At 48.4% G+C, this 13598-nt stretch overlaps 1 protein-coding gene across 2 annotated transcripts in view; it reads right to left on the bottom strand.

Moving 5' to 3' along the window:
* Positions 1-12789, bottom strand: part of ADAMTS17 (ADAM metallopeptidase with thrombospondin type 1 motif 17) — a 198066-nt gene extending 185277 nt beyond the window's left edge. For both annotated transcript variants that reach the window (XM_087744635.1, XM_087744634.1), the window contains exons 1-3: positions 12720-12789; positions 11656-12017; positions 1299-1464 (exon numbers count right to left, since the gene is read on the bottom strand). In XM_087744635.1, coding sequence (XP_087600761.1) covers positions 1299-1464; positions 11656-12017; positions 12720-12789 — 598 coding nt within the window. The remainder of the gene's footprint in view (positions 1-1298; positions 1465-11655; positions 12018-12719) is intronic.
* Between the last annotated feature and the right edge of the window lie 809 nt (positions 12790-13598).

A 13598-nucleotide genomic window follows, 5' to 3' on the forward strand; every position in this document is an offset into this window, starting at 1 on the left:
AACAATATACCTCATATTGCTAAACTATTTAAGCAGAAAAGCATTAGAAATTGCTTGAGAGGTTGTTGTTTGGTCCAGAATAGCTTCACACACACGAGGCACATCTGCATTTCAGCTGCTACTGTGTCCACAGCCAGGGTAACAGGGCGGCAGACAAAAACTGCTTAAGCACCCCACCACCTAACACACACAGGTTTCCTGCTGTTACAGCTGTAGCTCCTTCAACATCCAATCTAACTAACGAGATGATATCACATTTTGGACTCTCAGACATCAAACTTGGGTTCACAGATCTCCAAGGAAAGCTGAAGACCTTAAAAGTTTCTTTGCTATCTCCATGAACTCACTCCCTCTAACACAAAGCAAGAGGGGAAAAAAGTTTAATTTATCTCACAAAACCTTAAAGCAAACAATTTGAAAGTTGTCACTCAAAGAAACAAAAAGCCCTACAGCATGAGAGCTAGAGCTTAAGTCTGATGAGTCAAACACCAGAAAGAAAATGCAAAATCAAGTTCCTAGTTAAAAAAATTACGTTGCTCTACTGCATCTGGCAGTTTCAAATGCATCTAAGCCTATAAGCAATAAAAGAAATCCAACCCAAACCCCCAAAACAAAAACCAAAGTCTGCCCAGTTGAGCATGTACCCTGATATACTCTATTATGGATGGTGTGCTCTGCTAGACAGAAATAAAAATGATGACATGCGAGAAGCTGAAAAAGAAAGTAGATTGTTTTACAAAAGTAACTGTGCATCTCTTCCCCTCTCCAGATATCTTTTCATCCTGTTATGAGCTGGATCTCTGGAGCTGGACTCCACAGATGATACTTCTGATCAAAGTATATGAAAGCATCTGAAGTGACACTCTCCACATTCTGAAATGCAAGGATCACCGTTCTATCCATGCCTACTTGGCACAACTCTAGCAGAAAGGCGAGACGAAAGAGCACCCCTCACCACTGACTTCAGTTTCAAAATTTGGGCCTTTGCTAAAAACATTGTGACTACCTTCCTGAGCAGCGGTCGCATTGCATGGTTAAAAGAGAAGTTTACTCTGACCCATCACAAAGTTTATCTTCTCACAAACTGAATGTTACAGCATATGTCCTAACAATTTTTATATTTGTGACGTGGCTCCTTCTGCCTGAAGGAGCAGAAGGATTCATTAACACATGCCATTTTTCACCAACTCCAGCTGCCCGAACACTTGAATTACAAAATACAGACATATCTGGCAGAACAACAGTTAAAAATATAATTGCATACTCATGGCTGTTCTCTTGAGCCACTTCAAGCTCACCTGCTACAACCTTGCAGTGCTCATCAGGAATGTGCGACTTCATGGGATGGCTTGATTTTGTGGATCGTCTGCGCCTGATGAAGTGTTCTTTTCCACTAAATGAGGTCTCTGATGTGTTCACTGGTTGTATTAGCATGTGCTCTGATCCAATTTGGATATAGCCAACCTGTCCACAAAAGAGAACAAAAAAACACCATCAGACAGTTTGGTATCCTAACCTTGTCTATCAACCCAGCCTGAACCTAGACCATTTCACTGCAATTATTATTTAGTGTGAGGAAATGAAAAGTGATCATGATCATGTTCAGTCTGCATAACACAGATTAAAGAACTTCATCTGCTTCTCATATTTATTTTTTATATCACTGAGCACTATTTAGAAACATCATTGTGCAAGGCACTGTACATGTAATAAAAAAAAGGGGGGGGGTGTCTTGTCAACACCCTTCCTCTCCCTTCTTCCTCTCCCTCCAGCTAGAGCACCACTCTAGCTGGAAGCATAAATATGTATGTCTTACGAGATGCTCAGCTCACATGAGAACAAATAAATCCTATTAACAGAAATCCTTTCATGATCACCTTTCTAATTGCCAGCTAGAATTGCATTGTTACTAAATGGCATTTACTGTCTCAGTAGAGCAAAGAGGTGAAATTGCCTGCAAACAGGAGACCACCTACGTATGTCACTCTTGCAGACAACACTAAGTGAATTGAAGTGATGTCGTAAATATGACTTGCAGAGCCACCCACATTTTTTTGTATGGGGACCAAATACCTCTTATTGACTACAATACGAGCCACATAGTAAGTGCTGCTCACCCTGCAAGCCATGGGTTGGGTTTCAGGGGTCAAGCCAGGAATGGACTGTTGTACCTTCCCAGTTACGAGCTTTTCCACCATCTCTGGAATAAGTAACAAAAGGATGGCAAAGACCCTGTCTAATTAACAGTAGAATCCATAGGCTACAGGTCAGAGCACTAAACCCCTGCCTTTCTTGCACCAAGTCCAGACCTTACACCAGGGCTGGCAAGAACATCTTTGGAAGGCAGCTTCTGCCCCAGGAGAGCAGAGGCCTCCTATGCTTGCAACCCAGAGCTTTTAAAGTTCTTCTATGCCTTTTCCACTCCTTATCTGGCATGAAAGGAAGAGAGTGAAAGCAAAGATATCACCTTAAAACTTAATAAGGCTTCCAGGTTTAGTAATCAACGCTGAGGTTATAACACTTCGGAGAAAGTGAATATGTACAATGAGGGTTTCTGACTTACTTTTCATTGTACTAATCCTATGATTATTTGTATTGCAATTCAAAGTCTCGAAATACAGCTCTCTGCCATATACCCCCTTGGGAGAGCTCTCTAGGTCTGATCCAACTTCTCCTGCGAGCAACAAAAGGCTTCATCAACAAAAGGCTTCATCTGGCCTGCCAGGAGGCAGCAGATTGTGCCTATGGTACACCTTATAGGTACAGGAGCTTATGAAGGGGTCCTGCTAGGTTGCATACCTGTAACACCCATACTATACATATAAAGAGAGACCAGACTTTTTTTTTGCCCCCCCCCCCCCCCGCTTTCCGTGCCAGCCAGGCAACCATCCAAATAAATGCTCTGCACGTACATGCAAATACTATATATTCAACAGCTGACTGTACTAATATGATTTATAATATACATTACATACATACTGTATATTGTACATTTCCACACCTCCCTGCCAAATTCAGTCCTCACGTACACCCAGGAAATCCCTTTGGCCTAGTATTTCCAGCAAGAGGAATTTCTGCTAACAGAAATGAGAGCTCTCCTCTTTTGACAGCCGTACTAACTGAACAGTGTTCAGGGGAAACCAGGATCTCTCAGAAAGGGTCACTAATTTTGAAAGTGCAGTTGAAAAAAAAAAATAAAATAAAAAAAAATTAGTGTCTCTATTTGCCATGGCTGGAAAGCACAGCATTAACAATTAGTCCCCTGTCTCAAAAGAGACAAGCGATACCTCTTTTGAGGTCTTTCAAAAGAGACCTTGCCCTTGGGGCAAGGTCATGGATTAAGTACAAAATGCCTTGACACCCCCCAGAAGGGCTCCCATTTATAAAGAAAATTGACATTTATAAAGAAAAATTGACATTATTTCTTGGCCCTACAGAACGCGTACCAGTTTACAAGACCCACTCTGCCCTGGAGTTTCCAAAAGGGCTGCCTCTTCATTTAAATTAAAGTTGGGCTTTGTCAGAATTGTTTCAGAGACAGCAAAAGCTCTAGTGACTTCCAGCCTCCTTTATGATGCTCTCCACTACTTCCCCTCCTTGTTCCAATCTTCCAGCTGGGAGGTAGCCCCAGCCCCCTTTTTTAATATAGGTTTTAATTATTTAGAAGAAGGGTTGTAAATCTGGTGCCATGGTACTAAAAGCCACACCAGAGCTCCTGAAACACTGCCAACCATTTTTGTTGGTGCCAAAAATATGCAAGAAGTCAGTTTCATCACCACCCGACATTATCCCAACTTTCTGGCATCAAGTGTGAAAATAATTTAAACCATTGGAAAGGACTTATGTTTCACATTTGCTTTGGAATTGTGAAACCTATGGAGGGAAAGAGCCATGTGTCTTCACCCTGGAATAGGTTAAGACGCAATCTCAAGTTTAATCTGACAAGCCAAGCAGAGTTTCAAGCAGGAAGGATTTGCAGGATCGGGCCTGTAAAGTAGTCCTAGGGAGTTAAAATTTTCCCCCAACTTGCCAGTTGGGTTCTAAAGAGTCCTCAAACCTTTTGGCCCAGATGAGATCTTTTGGACCTGATAACTTGAATACTCTGGTCATTATTTTGCTTTTTCCATAAGAAATGCATTCCTCATGTTGCCTCCCTCAGATCCTCCAACTACCAGATACTATACTGTGCTAATCTCAGCATGAGATATCAGACATCGGCACTAGACAGATACTCTATGCTTTTCTTCTCTAGTCTGTGTGATGTTCAGGGACAGCAGAAAGCTGGATTTTGAAGATAAAGAAGTAAAACAGATGACCACGTAACTGTCGGAGCTATTTTTCCCACATCTCTGGAAATCATTCCAATTAAATAAAATGCTTCGGATCTGCCAATTCACGTTTGCCTGGGGAGATGCATATCAAAAGCTGGGATACTCCCTCTCATCCTTCTTTCACTGTGAGAGCCCATAGGAAGAGGACCTGCCACTGTGCCAGACCCCAGTACTGCTTAGTGGCTGCGACCATAGCCGCTGCCCAGCCCCACCATCCCAGAGCACCTGAGACACAGGAGTCATCAGGAGCCCAGGAATTCAGAGGGGAGTAGAAGTTCATCATCATCTGCATTATTAATCTAACCTGGATTCTACAGTTAATATGACAGGACCATCTAGCTGACAGAATCATGCAGCTCAGCTAACACGAACGGCTGGAATGATTTCACCCTCGAAAAGGCAGGCAACCAAACTGACAAGTTGATTAAAATAAACAATCCACACTTCATTACAGCCCCACTCACCACTGTGCTTAACAGTGGCTATATCTTTCATATTAAGGATATTTCATTTCCTTAAAGTCAGCTCGACATTGCTCACTAGCAAAAAAGGCCCTGTTCTCCAAACCACCAAAATATTCTCACACGCTCTTATCCAGAGTTTTATATATACATTGGTCACTCGAGCAATGTACCACCAGTAGTTCACTCTTCTTCTACACATTATCTTCCTTCCCACTGGAGCTTTTCTCAGGCTTAATGACAGCAGGGAAAGGAGGAAGGTCCTCACACCATATCACTGAAATTACGACAGTAACAACGGGACTGTTAGTGCTGGCACTCATTTGTAATCACATCGTCCTGCTTTGCTGGCTTCACTATTCTGTCTCTGTCCCCTAGTAGTACCGGTGGAGCTACAACAGCTCAAGGGCTAACTCGGAACAGGAATCCAAATCTTCAATGTTCTCTGCACGTGGTTCTGGACCTTCCCACACGTTAATACTCTCCAACAGTTACACTGTTTTTCCAGCCCTTTTTATTTTCACAACATCTTTGAACGAGATCTGTGAAATGCTGAATCTTTAACAGCTTTTTCTTTTGCTCCTAAGTGTTCATTAGTTACATACATATGAACAGGCTGAAAAGAGAACAGTTTTAAACATCTGACAAATTCCAACCCCTTCTCAATTTCTCAACTGTTACACTGTAAATCTTGGTTTAACCATTTCCTCAAAGTTAAAAGGAAGTTAATATTTAAAGTGAAGAAAAAAACCAACCCAAATACAGTTTAATAAACTTCACACAGCTTTTAGTCCTGTCCTTATTAACCACGCTTCAGCTTTAAGTTATTATTTACAAGTGCAATTCAAGCAAATTTAAAACAAGAGCTTTAAATTAGGTCTTGCTCCAATGTCATTCAGGTTTACACTCAGTTATGGGAGCAGATCATACCCAAAAATATCTAACTTCACCTCTGTTCCAGCCTGCCCCAGCCTCCGAGTCTGCTAAACAAGGAAACCACAACACGCTCTCCCTTTTGTCCACTGTGGAAGGGGGAAAAAAAATACCAGCACAAAGAAATCCAGCACGGTAATTTTAAGAGGTTTAACTTTTCAGCTTGTGGACCAGCCATGGATGAATGCCAGACAGCTCCTCTCCCCGACAAGAGAATCCAGCAGAGCTGAAGGTTTCCTCAGGGGAAATCGTATCATCTTATAATCCTAGCATGCCTGCACTGCCCTGCTTCCCATAACAGCAGAGGCTCTTGCAGGCACCTGAAGGGCAGCAACGCCCCATTGCACATGGAAAACACCATCACTGGACAGGGATTGAGCTCAGAGAGCTTCAGACATCTGCTGAAAAACAGGCACCATCTCCCTCTACAGTCAATGAAGAAAGGCAAACACCTCCAAAGGGACAATTCACCAATCTAAAGTACCTAAGAAACAGGAGGAACCGTCAGGGGAAGTGCTCTCTGCAAGTGCCCATCTTTCTCGCTCGCTCTCCCCTTTATAACTAGAGTCAGGCTTAAAACCAACAAACTGTGGCCTCTTCTGTATTCTTCTCCCTCTTTTTCACAAGGATAGAGATGATTTACCATTTCACCAGGAGTCCTTCGAGTTATTGCTCATTCCCTGGAGCCTGCAGTCCAACCTACTCGGTTCTCTTTGCCCTGACTGGCCTTCCATATTGGATCCAAAACCACACTGAGACATCCAGTTCCTACACAGGCACTTACACCCACTTGGAAATCAGTGGGAGTTCAGAGACCCTAGAAGAAGCTATGCATCCAAAGAGCATACCTGGTCCCGCAACATCATCGGGGAACAGCAATGTGGGCAATAGCAGGGGCAGAATTTCCCAGGTACTGCAGCTAACTGGAAAATACATTTCTGGCATTTAAGCTTGTTTAGTACCCAAACACACAGTCATGACTTTATAATAATCGGTATTTTCCCTTACCACCTCCGCCAGACCTACGGCATCTCTGCCCAGCCTTTCTGAAAAAAGGAAACACCTGGCTGACACAAAGCCCGGAGGGATGCTCTGTCATCTCTCCATGCCCATACTCGCCAAAGCTTGTCTACATCTACACCCTCACAAAATTTGTGGATGGTACCAAACTGGGAAGTGCAAGGGACACACCAAAATGAGGAGACACCATTCAGAAGTATTGTAGCAGGCTGGAAGATCCGTCCACCAGGAGCTGCATGAGGTTTAACGAAGGTAAACGTACATGAAGCTTGGAAGAAAAGAAACCCTTTTCTTCTCTGTGTTGATTGTATGAGACAATACTGCAAAATGTTTAAGGTTTCCTGACTTCCAGCATGTATTTCTTAGGGTGTAGCTTCAATTACTCTATTCCATCCTATAACGGGAACATCCCTGTTCTCATTCCACGAGCCCTTGTAATGCACATCATCCACTTCCACTGATCCAGTCTGCACAAGGAGTCTCGCTGAATTCAAAGGAGATGAAGATCTGGTGTGAAAAAGTTAAATGAACGAGCCTGAACAGGAGGGAGCCACAACCTCTTCTCTTATTGCACTTGAGGACATTCCACTTTAACTAGAGACAGGCCAAAGAGCAGTCCTGAACCCAAAGTCAGAGATTCCAGATTTCAAAATGAAAAAGAGAAGTTATTTCGAGTTAAACCTCTGCCTCTAAATGCATCCCAGTGACTTTCAGCTTTCAGGTAAGGTTCCTGGACAGACAGGAGTTTTCAAGTTCATTTCTAAGTCAAAACCTAATGCTCGTTTTAACATGAACCCGTGACCCTCTTAAAACTGTAACTGTTTCAAAAATTTAGGTACAAGAAATATGAAAAGCCTACGCCAGCTGTATGGTACTGACGTTGCAGTCCAACAGACTGCATAGCAGTCCAGCAATTCAGCACGTGAAAGTGACTCTAGTATGAGGAAAAAAAAGTAAAAAATTAATACATCAAACAAAGTCTTTGGGAATCCCACATTTTGCAGATAGCTTAAGGCAGCATTTTGCAATGTACAAGTGGGGAAGAAGTCTCCCCAAAGGGCACAGGACCCTGCCTATCTCTCTTACCTTGAGTCTGCAGGACTGATAAGCCCTGCTAGGACTCAGAGAAAGCATTGTTGCAATCACAGCACAAATATACGGTGCTGAAAGGGCCTCCTCTACTGTGCTCTCCAGGCTGCAACCAAAAAAGCTCTACAGAAGGTAACACTGCTCTGCCAGACTTTGCTAGAGAGGGTAAGGGCAGCATGCAGAGAGCAACAGTCAAAACATAACTGTGAAATTGCACCTGAAAGCAATGGATGAGTAGTTCTGAGATGCGTCAAGAAAACTGGAATTTTCTTGCTGGAGGGAGATCTAACACGCGTCATGTAGGAACTGATCTCAGACTTGGAAGCAGAGACCTTAGTCCACTACACAACTCAAGGTAACGCAGACTGTGGCCTTACAGAGCTGGAACTTTCCAAAAGAGAGGCAATTTCACATACTGCTTGCTGTCTTCTAGCGTTGGCCAGATGAGTTGCAGAACTTTGCTCCTGCCTGTGTCTCCCCAGCACAGGACAGTTCAGTCCTGCGGTGTGGTCAGAATCCAAGTGTTTACACAACCGCATTCCCCAGACAGAATACAGCCCTACCAAGTTGAAGTGCTTTTCAGGAACATAGTACCTCTTGTCTCCGCTGCAATTCCCAGGCTGTCAAGAGGGACAGTAGAGTTGGAGTATCCTCACATGTGGTACTTTAGCTGTGCAGACGAGACCTTAGGTACACCAGTCCTAAACGTGCTATGGCCTAAGGTAGCTACAAGATTGTGACCACCCTTCTCAATGCACTTGCAAGCTGTAGCAGGAAACTACAACAGACCGCATACTGGTTAACAGCAGCATCCGCAAGCAGAGTTTAAAAACCAACACACAACCTTAGATGCCACACTGGGAATCTGGTATCATTCCCAGGAAGCAATGGCTCAGTCTGGTTGTAGCTCAGTTTTCATGCTACTGTGTCAAGGATTTTGTTTTTATTAGAACTCCATTCGCCCTGATCATTTTATATCACTTTTTGTGTGATTTATAGCATGGTTGAGGAACACAATTACAACAAAGTCTGAGCCAGCTGGAGATCAGGATACAGTATTATTACCTATTCTACTTCTTAGCAACCAGCTTTTCTGAATGAGATGTCCTGATCATCCAGTTTGAGTCCAACGAGCACTCCCACACTGGAGTTTTCAGGAAATCTCCCACTGCAGCATTAGCACTGCTCAGGAGACAAATGCCAGGCTAAACAGGCTGCGAGGTTTCCACTACCAAGGTCGTCCTTCGAGCCCGGCGTGCAGGCCTTGTCCTGTGCTGCTGATGAGGGCAAAGCCTTATTCTTTCCTCTGCAAAGAGGGCTTAAGGAAGCAACTGGAAAATTCAAAACCCACTGTAGTGCAGGTCTTCGTATTTTAAATTGCCAGACTAAGAGGCAAAAAATTTGGCCTCTAGAGTCACCCGATTTCAGTTCTGCTCATGGCAGATTCAAGACTTCCTAGACAATTTCAGGCAAGCTCTTAATTCCCCTGATCCCAGAAAACATCTTACCACTAAATTGCATAGATTTCACTACAGGTATGCTGATTTAGTGTGGCCACTGCAAAAGGCTGCATAAACACTGAAAGCAGGCTAAAATCTGATATGTTTCATGTTTAAGAACAGACTTAAGAAGCCAAAAGGTCCAGTTAACTAGAATAAGGTCTATCTACATGGTGATGTAGATCAATTTAATGAAACCATTTAAAAAGTTAATGAGGTTCATCTTAAGTTTAGGTTCATCCTAAAGACACTTCAGTTTTCTGTTCTCTAGTTTTTAGTTCACAAGGGTGTTCTAAACCTTAACTCGCTCATACGTAGCGTGCATCTGCTTTGACCCCTTTTCCTGTTCCTGGTGATTATCTAAACGAAGAGATTCCTCTAACACGAAAGGAGTATCCCAACATGCAGAAACACACCTCTCTCAACACGTCTGCCCACACCACCCTCAGCACTCCCAGGACCAGATCCCCAGGCAAAGGCAAGCAGAGCTTTACCACCACTGCCTCTTACACATGTGGCGGTATTGGCTTTGGTCCCCAAGAGGTGCCACAAACGAGCAGCTTTGACACCGATCACTTTTTGATCCCAAGTTCATCTAGCTCAGTTATGTCAATTTAGTCATTGCTTAGAATTCACATGATACAAACAGATATTGCAATATTGTGGCTCATATTTGCAGAGTAATGAACAAAGACTAACTAGTCTTGTTTCTTTTCCAACTTTTCTACTGGGAATATCGCCAATCTTTTTCACTCCCCCTCCTCCATTCCTCTACATTCCTCTTTTTAAAAAGGTTCCTTCTCTGCCTGTTTGTGCTTTTCAGCTCTGTTGGAGTAGGTAGCTTTGGAAGCCCTGCACTTCATGAACAGGATTAACAAAACATGCCTAGTGACAAAAGCGTAGAGCTGTTAGTGATTTAAAGCTTGAACTAAAAATATCCGTTTTAAACTCTGATTAAGACCTCGGTGGCATACAGCTCAATTTACAGTGCCACTCAAATATGCAGCATCTCAGAGCCACTGGGGTTTTTTTTTTTTGTTGTTTGTTTGTTTTTTAAACCTGAGGCACAGCGCCCTCAAATGGTTCAGGGATGAAGGCCCAAGCCCCAAGCGCAGAGCACATGAAGTGCTTCGCATTACAAAGTTTAAGACGAAATCTCCATCAACAGGTCTGTACCGAGAATTTAAGCACGCATCCTAGGACTATGTACTGGGAGTCTGTGCTTAACGCCCCGGTGACTTTCTGAAGTACTTCCAAGTTATCAACAATAATTACAAGCTAGCAATCATCTTGAGCATCTAAGTCTTCACCACTGAGAAACACAAAGGCTGTCCCACGCAAGATCACCTCTTCTTATCAGAGGACATCCCGGGCCCTGTGGAGCCACCTGAAAATGCTGCAACCTCAGAGAAATCCTGACACCTGAGGTGGGAAAAGCATCCCCAAGCGGGATGGTTCCTCCGACCACGCCAGAGGTGTCCATACACCACAGGTCCCACGAAACGCCCTCACACGCTGACACCGATTGCACGAGCCGGGTGGGAAGGGGCCAGCTGAAGGCCTGAGGAGCCCCGCTGCCCCAGGCCATGCTGCTGGGGCCACGCACCCCTGCTGAAGCAGGGACCCGGACAGGCAGGTGATCAAGCCCCCCGTTGGAAGCCAGCCAGCAGCCAAATGGCATGAGTAAAGCGACAAGAGGAGGGTCCATCAGCCAGGACACTCCTCTACAGCATCCTCAGGCCCCATCGTCTATCCACAGTGGACGGGCTGCGGCTGAGGCCCTCGGCCCCTCAGGCATGGCTGAGGCTGGGGCAGCTCCCACAGCGGAGAGCCGGGATGGACGGAAGACCCACCCGGGGGACAGCGGCGACGCTCGCCAGGACCCGGGAGACGAGGGGACGGGCAGGACAGCGCGGGAGCGGGCAGGAGGTGAGCCGCACTGAGGTGCGGTGAGGCGTGGGCACGGCCCGACGGCCGCTTCCCGCCTTCGCGGGTCAGGGCAGCCGGGGGCAGCTCCCAGGGCGGGCAGCCGGGGCTGACAAGAAAGTCTTCACGGGGGGACACCGGAGACGCTGGGCAGGGCCGGGGGAGACGAGGGGACGGGCAGCACGGCGGGGGAGCGGGCGGGAGGTGCACCGCGCTGAGGTGAGGGGCGGGCAGGGCCCGACGGCCCAGCCTCCGCCGGGCTGGGTCGGGCAGCTCCCGGGGCCGGGGCTGACAGGAAAAGCCCCGCGGGGGCGGCGGAGGGGCTCGCCGCAAGCCCGGGGAGGGCGGTCGGGAAGGCGGCCCGCGCTGAGGGGAGGCGGGTCGGGGTGGCAGTACCAGCCCGGCGCAGGTGCTGAGGGAGGCGAAGGAGTCGCTGCGGTTCAGCACGTGTCCCGTGTAGAAGCAGAGCCGCTCCTCCGGGGGCCGCCGGGGGCTGGGCGCCCGCCGCGCCTCCCCGCGCCGCTGCTCCACCACGAAGCCCCGGGCGAGGAAGCGCAGGTCGCGGCGGAGGTGCAGGTAGAGCTCGGCGCCGGCGGCGGGCAGGCGGAGCAGCAGGGCCTCCGCCGCCGCCCGCTGCCGCGGCAGTGCCCGCCGGCGCCGCGGGCCGCCGCGATCCCCTCGCAGGGCGGGCGGCAGCAGGTGGATCTTCTCCAGCGCCACTCGCTCCGGGATCACCACTTCCAGCTCCGCTCCGCCAGCTGCAGACGAGAAGGAAAGAGGCTGAGCCGCTCGCACCCCCGCGGGCCGGTCCCGCGGCCCGACCGGGCGGCCGGGGGCTCCGTGCCCCGCCGGCCCCCCCCCTCCCCGCGGGGACGCCCCGTCCCGCCGGGGCGAGGGCAGCCCTGCGCTCGGGTTGCAGCGCAGATACTCATGCACTGGAAATTGTGAACAGGCTGCGGAGACAATGGAGCCAGCGGAGGAAAGGGATTTATTTCTCTCCCTATATATATATACACACATACATTAGAGACAAAAATGTGCAGGGAAGAGAGGAATAAAGCAAATGCTAAAGCTACTTGTATCATTAAAAAAATATATAGCTCAGACACAAGCATCGCATTTCACCAACCCCAATAAAAATCTGCAGGGAGAAGGGGAAAAGCAGAGCAAGCCGGAGCCGCAGCCAAGGACAGTCAGCAGCTTTCCACATGAAACGTTACAGCAGCAGCAGCAGCGAGAGGACAGGAAAAGAAAATACAAAAGCCTGGAGCAATTCATCCTGCAGACTGGGACCGCGGCCACGCAGGGGATCCGGGGCATGCCCTGCGGTCTGCGCCCGCATGCTGCCGCCCGGGGCCGGCGCCCACCGCCCGCCCCGCCGCGACCCGCGGCGAGGGCTGTCAGCGCCGCCGGGGACGGGGGCTGCCGGCGGCGGGGAGCCAGGGGAGGGAAAGCGCTACCTGTGCCGGCGTCCAGTCCCCAAAGCAGCAGGCAGGGAAAGACGAGAGGCAGGAGGCAGCCGTCAAACATTTTATGGCAGCGGCGGGGCCCAGCGCGGAGCGGAGGCGGCGGCGGCGGCGGGAGCCCGGGCCGGAGTGCGCCCTCCCCGCCCTCGGAAAAAGTAATCAGCGCCGCCGACGGCCCCGGCGTGGTGGGCGCCCGGCCACGCCCCTCCCCGCGGCCCCGCGCTCCCATTGGTGCGGGCGCCCGCCGAGCCACACCCCTCGCCCCTCCATTGGCTGCGAGTTGAAAGGGTTGGGCGGAGGGCCGGGCTGCGCGGGGAGGGGCGCACGTGGGTGGGGGGCGGCCGGCAGGGGGCGCCCTCTCCTGCCCCGCCGGAGCCGGGGCCCCCCGGGATGGGGGCGGGGGGCATCTCCGCAACCGGTTCTCCGAGACCCGCAACCGGTTCGGTGCCCGTGGAGCCGTCGGAAACACCCCAGCGAGAGGCACGGGAGGTTGGACGAAACGCAGCCAACTGGCGGTCTCCTCCGTCCCGTTTTCTGCACATCCTTTTCTTCGTTACTAAAAGAATGTAGGCACTGCTGCGGAAGGTCGCTTGCAAAATTTGCCCGTTCCTTCATTTCCTGCAGCCTTTTCCACCGCTATCTGAAGTATTGGTACCAGGACTAAGAAAACCATGAAAAAATGAGGTTGCAATATATGAGTGCACAAAGATTTTAGGCAATGATCTTAGATGTTCCTGGAAGCACTCATCAGATGGATGAAAACAAGAAACAAGTTCATAAAGCTCAGGAGATATAAAAATTGATTTTGACAGTGATGGAAAAGAGGGGGACACTAAATCGGGGAGGACAGGTTGTTCAAGCTAGTTCAGAGGG

Source organism: Nipponia nippon, unplaced genomic scaffold, assembly GCF_047370975.1.
Source record: "Nipponia nippon isolate SJK-2023a ecotype South Korea unplaced genomic scaffold, ASM4737097v1 scaffold_9, whole genome shotgun sequence".
Classification (NCBI taxonomy): domain Eukaryota; kingdom Metazoa; phylum Chordata; class Aves; order Pelecaniformes; family Threskiornithidae; genus Nipponia; species Nipponia nippon.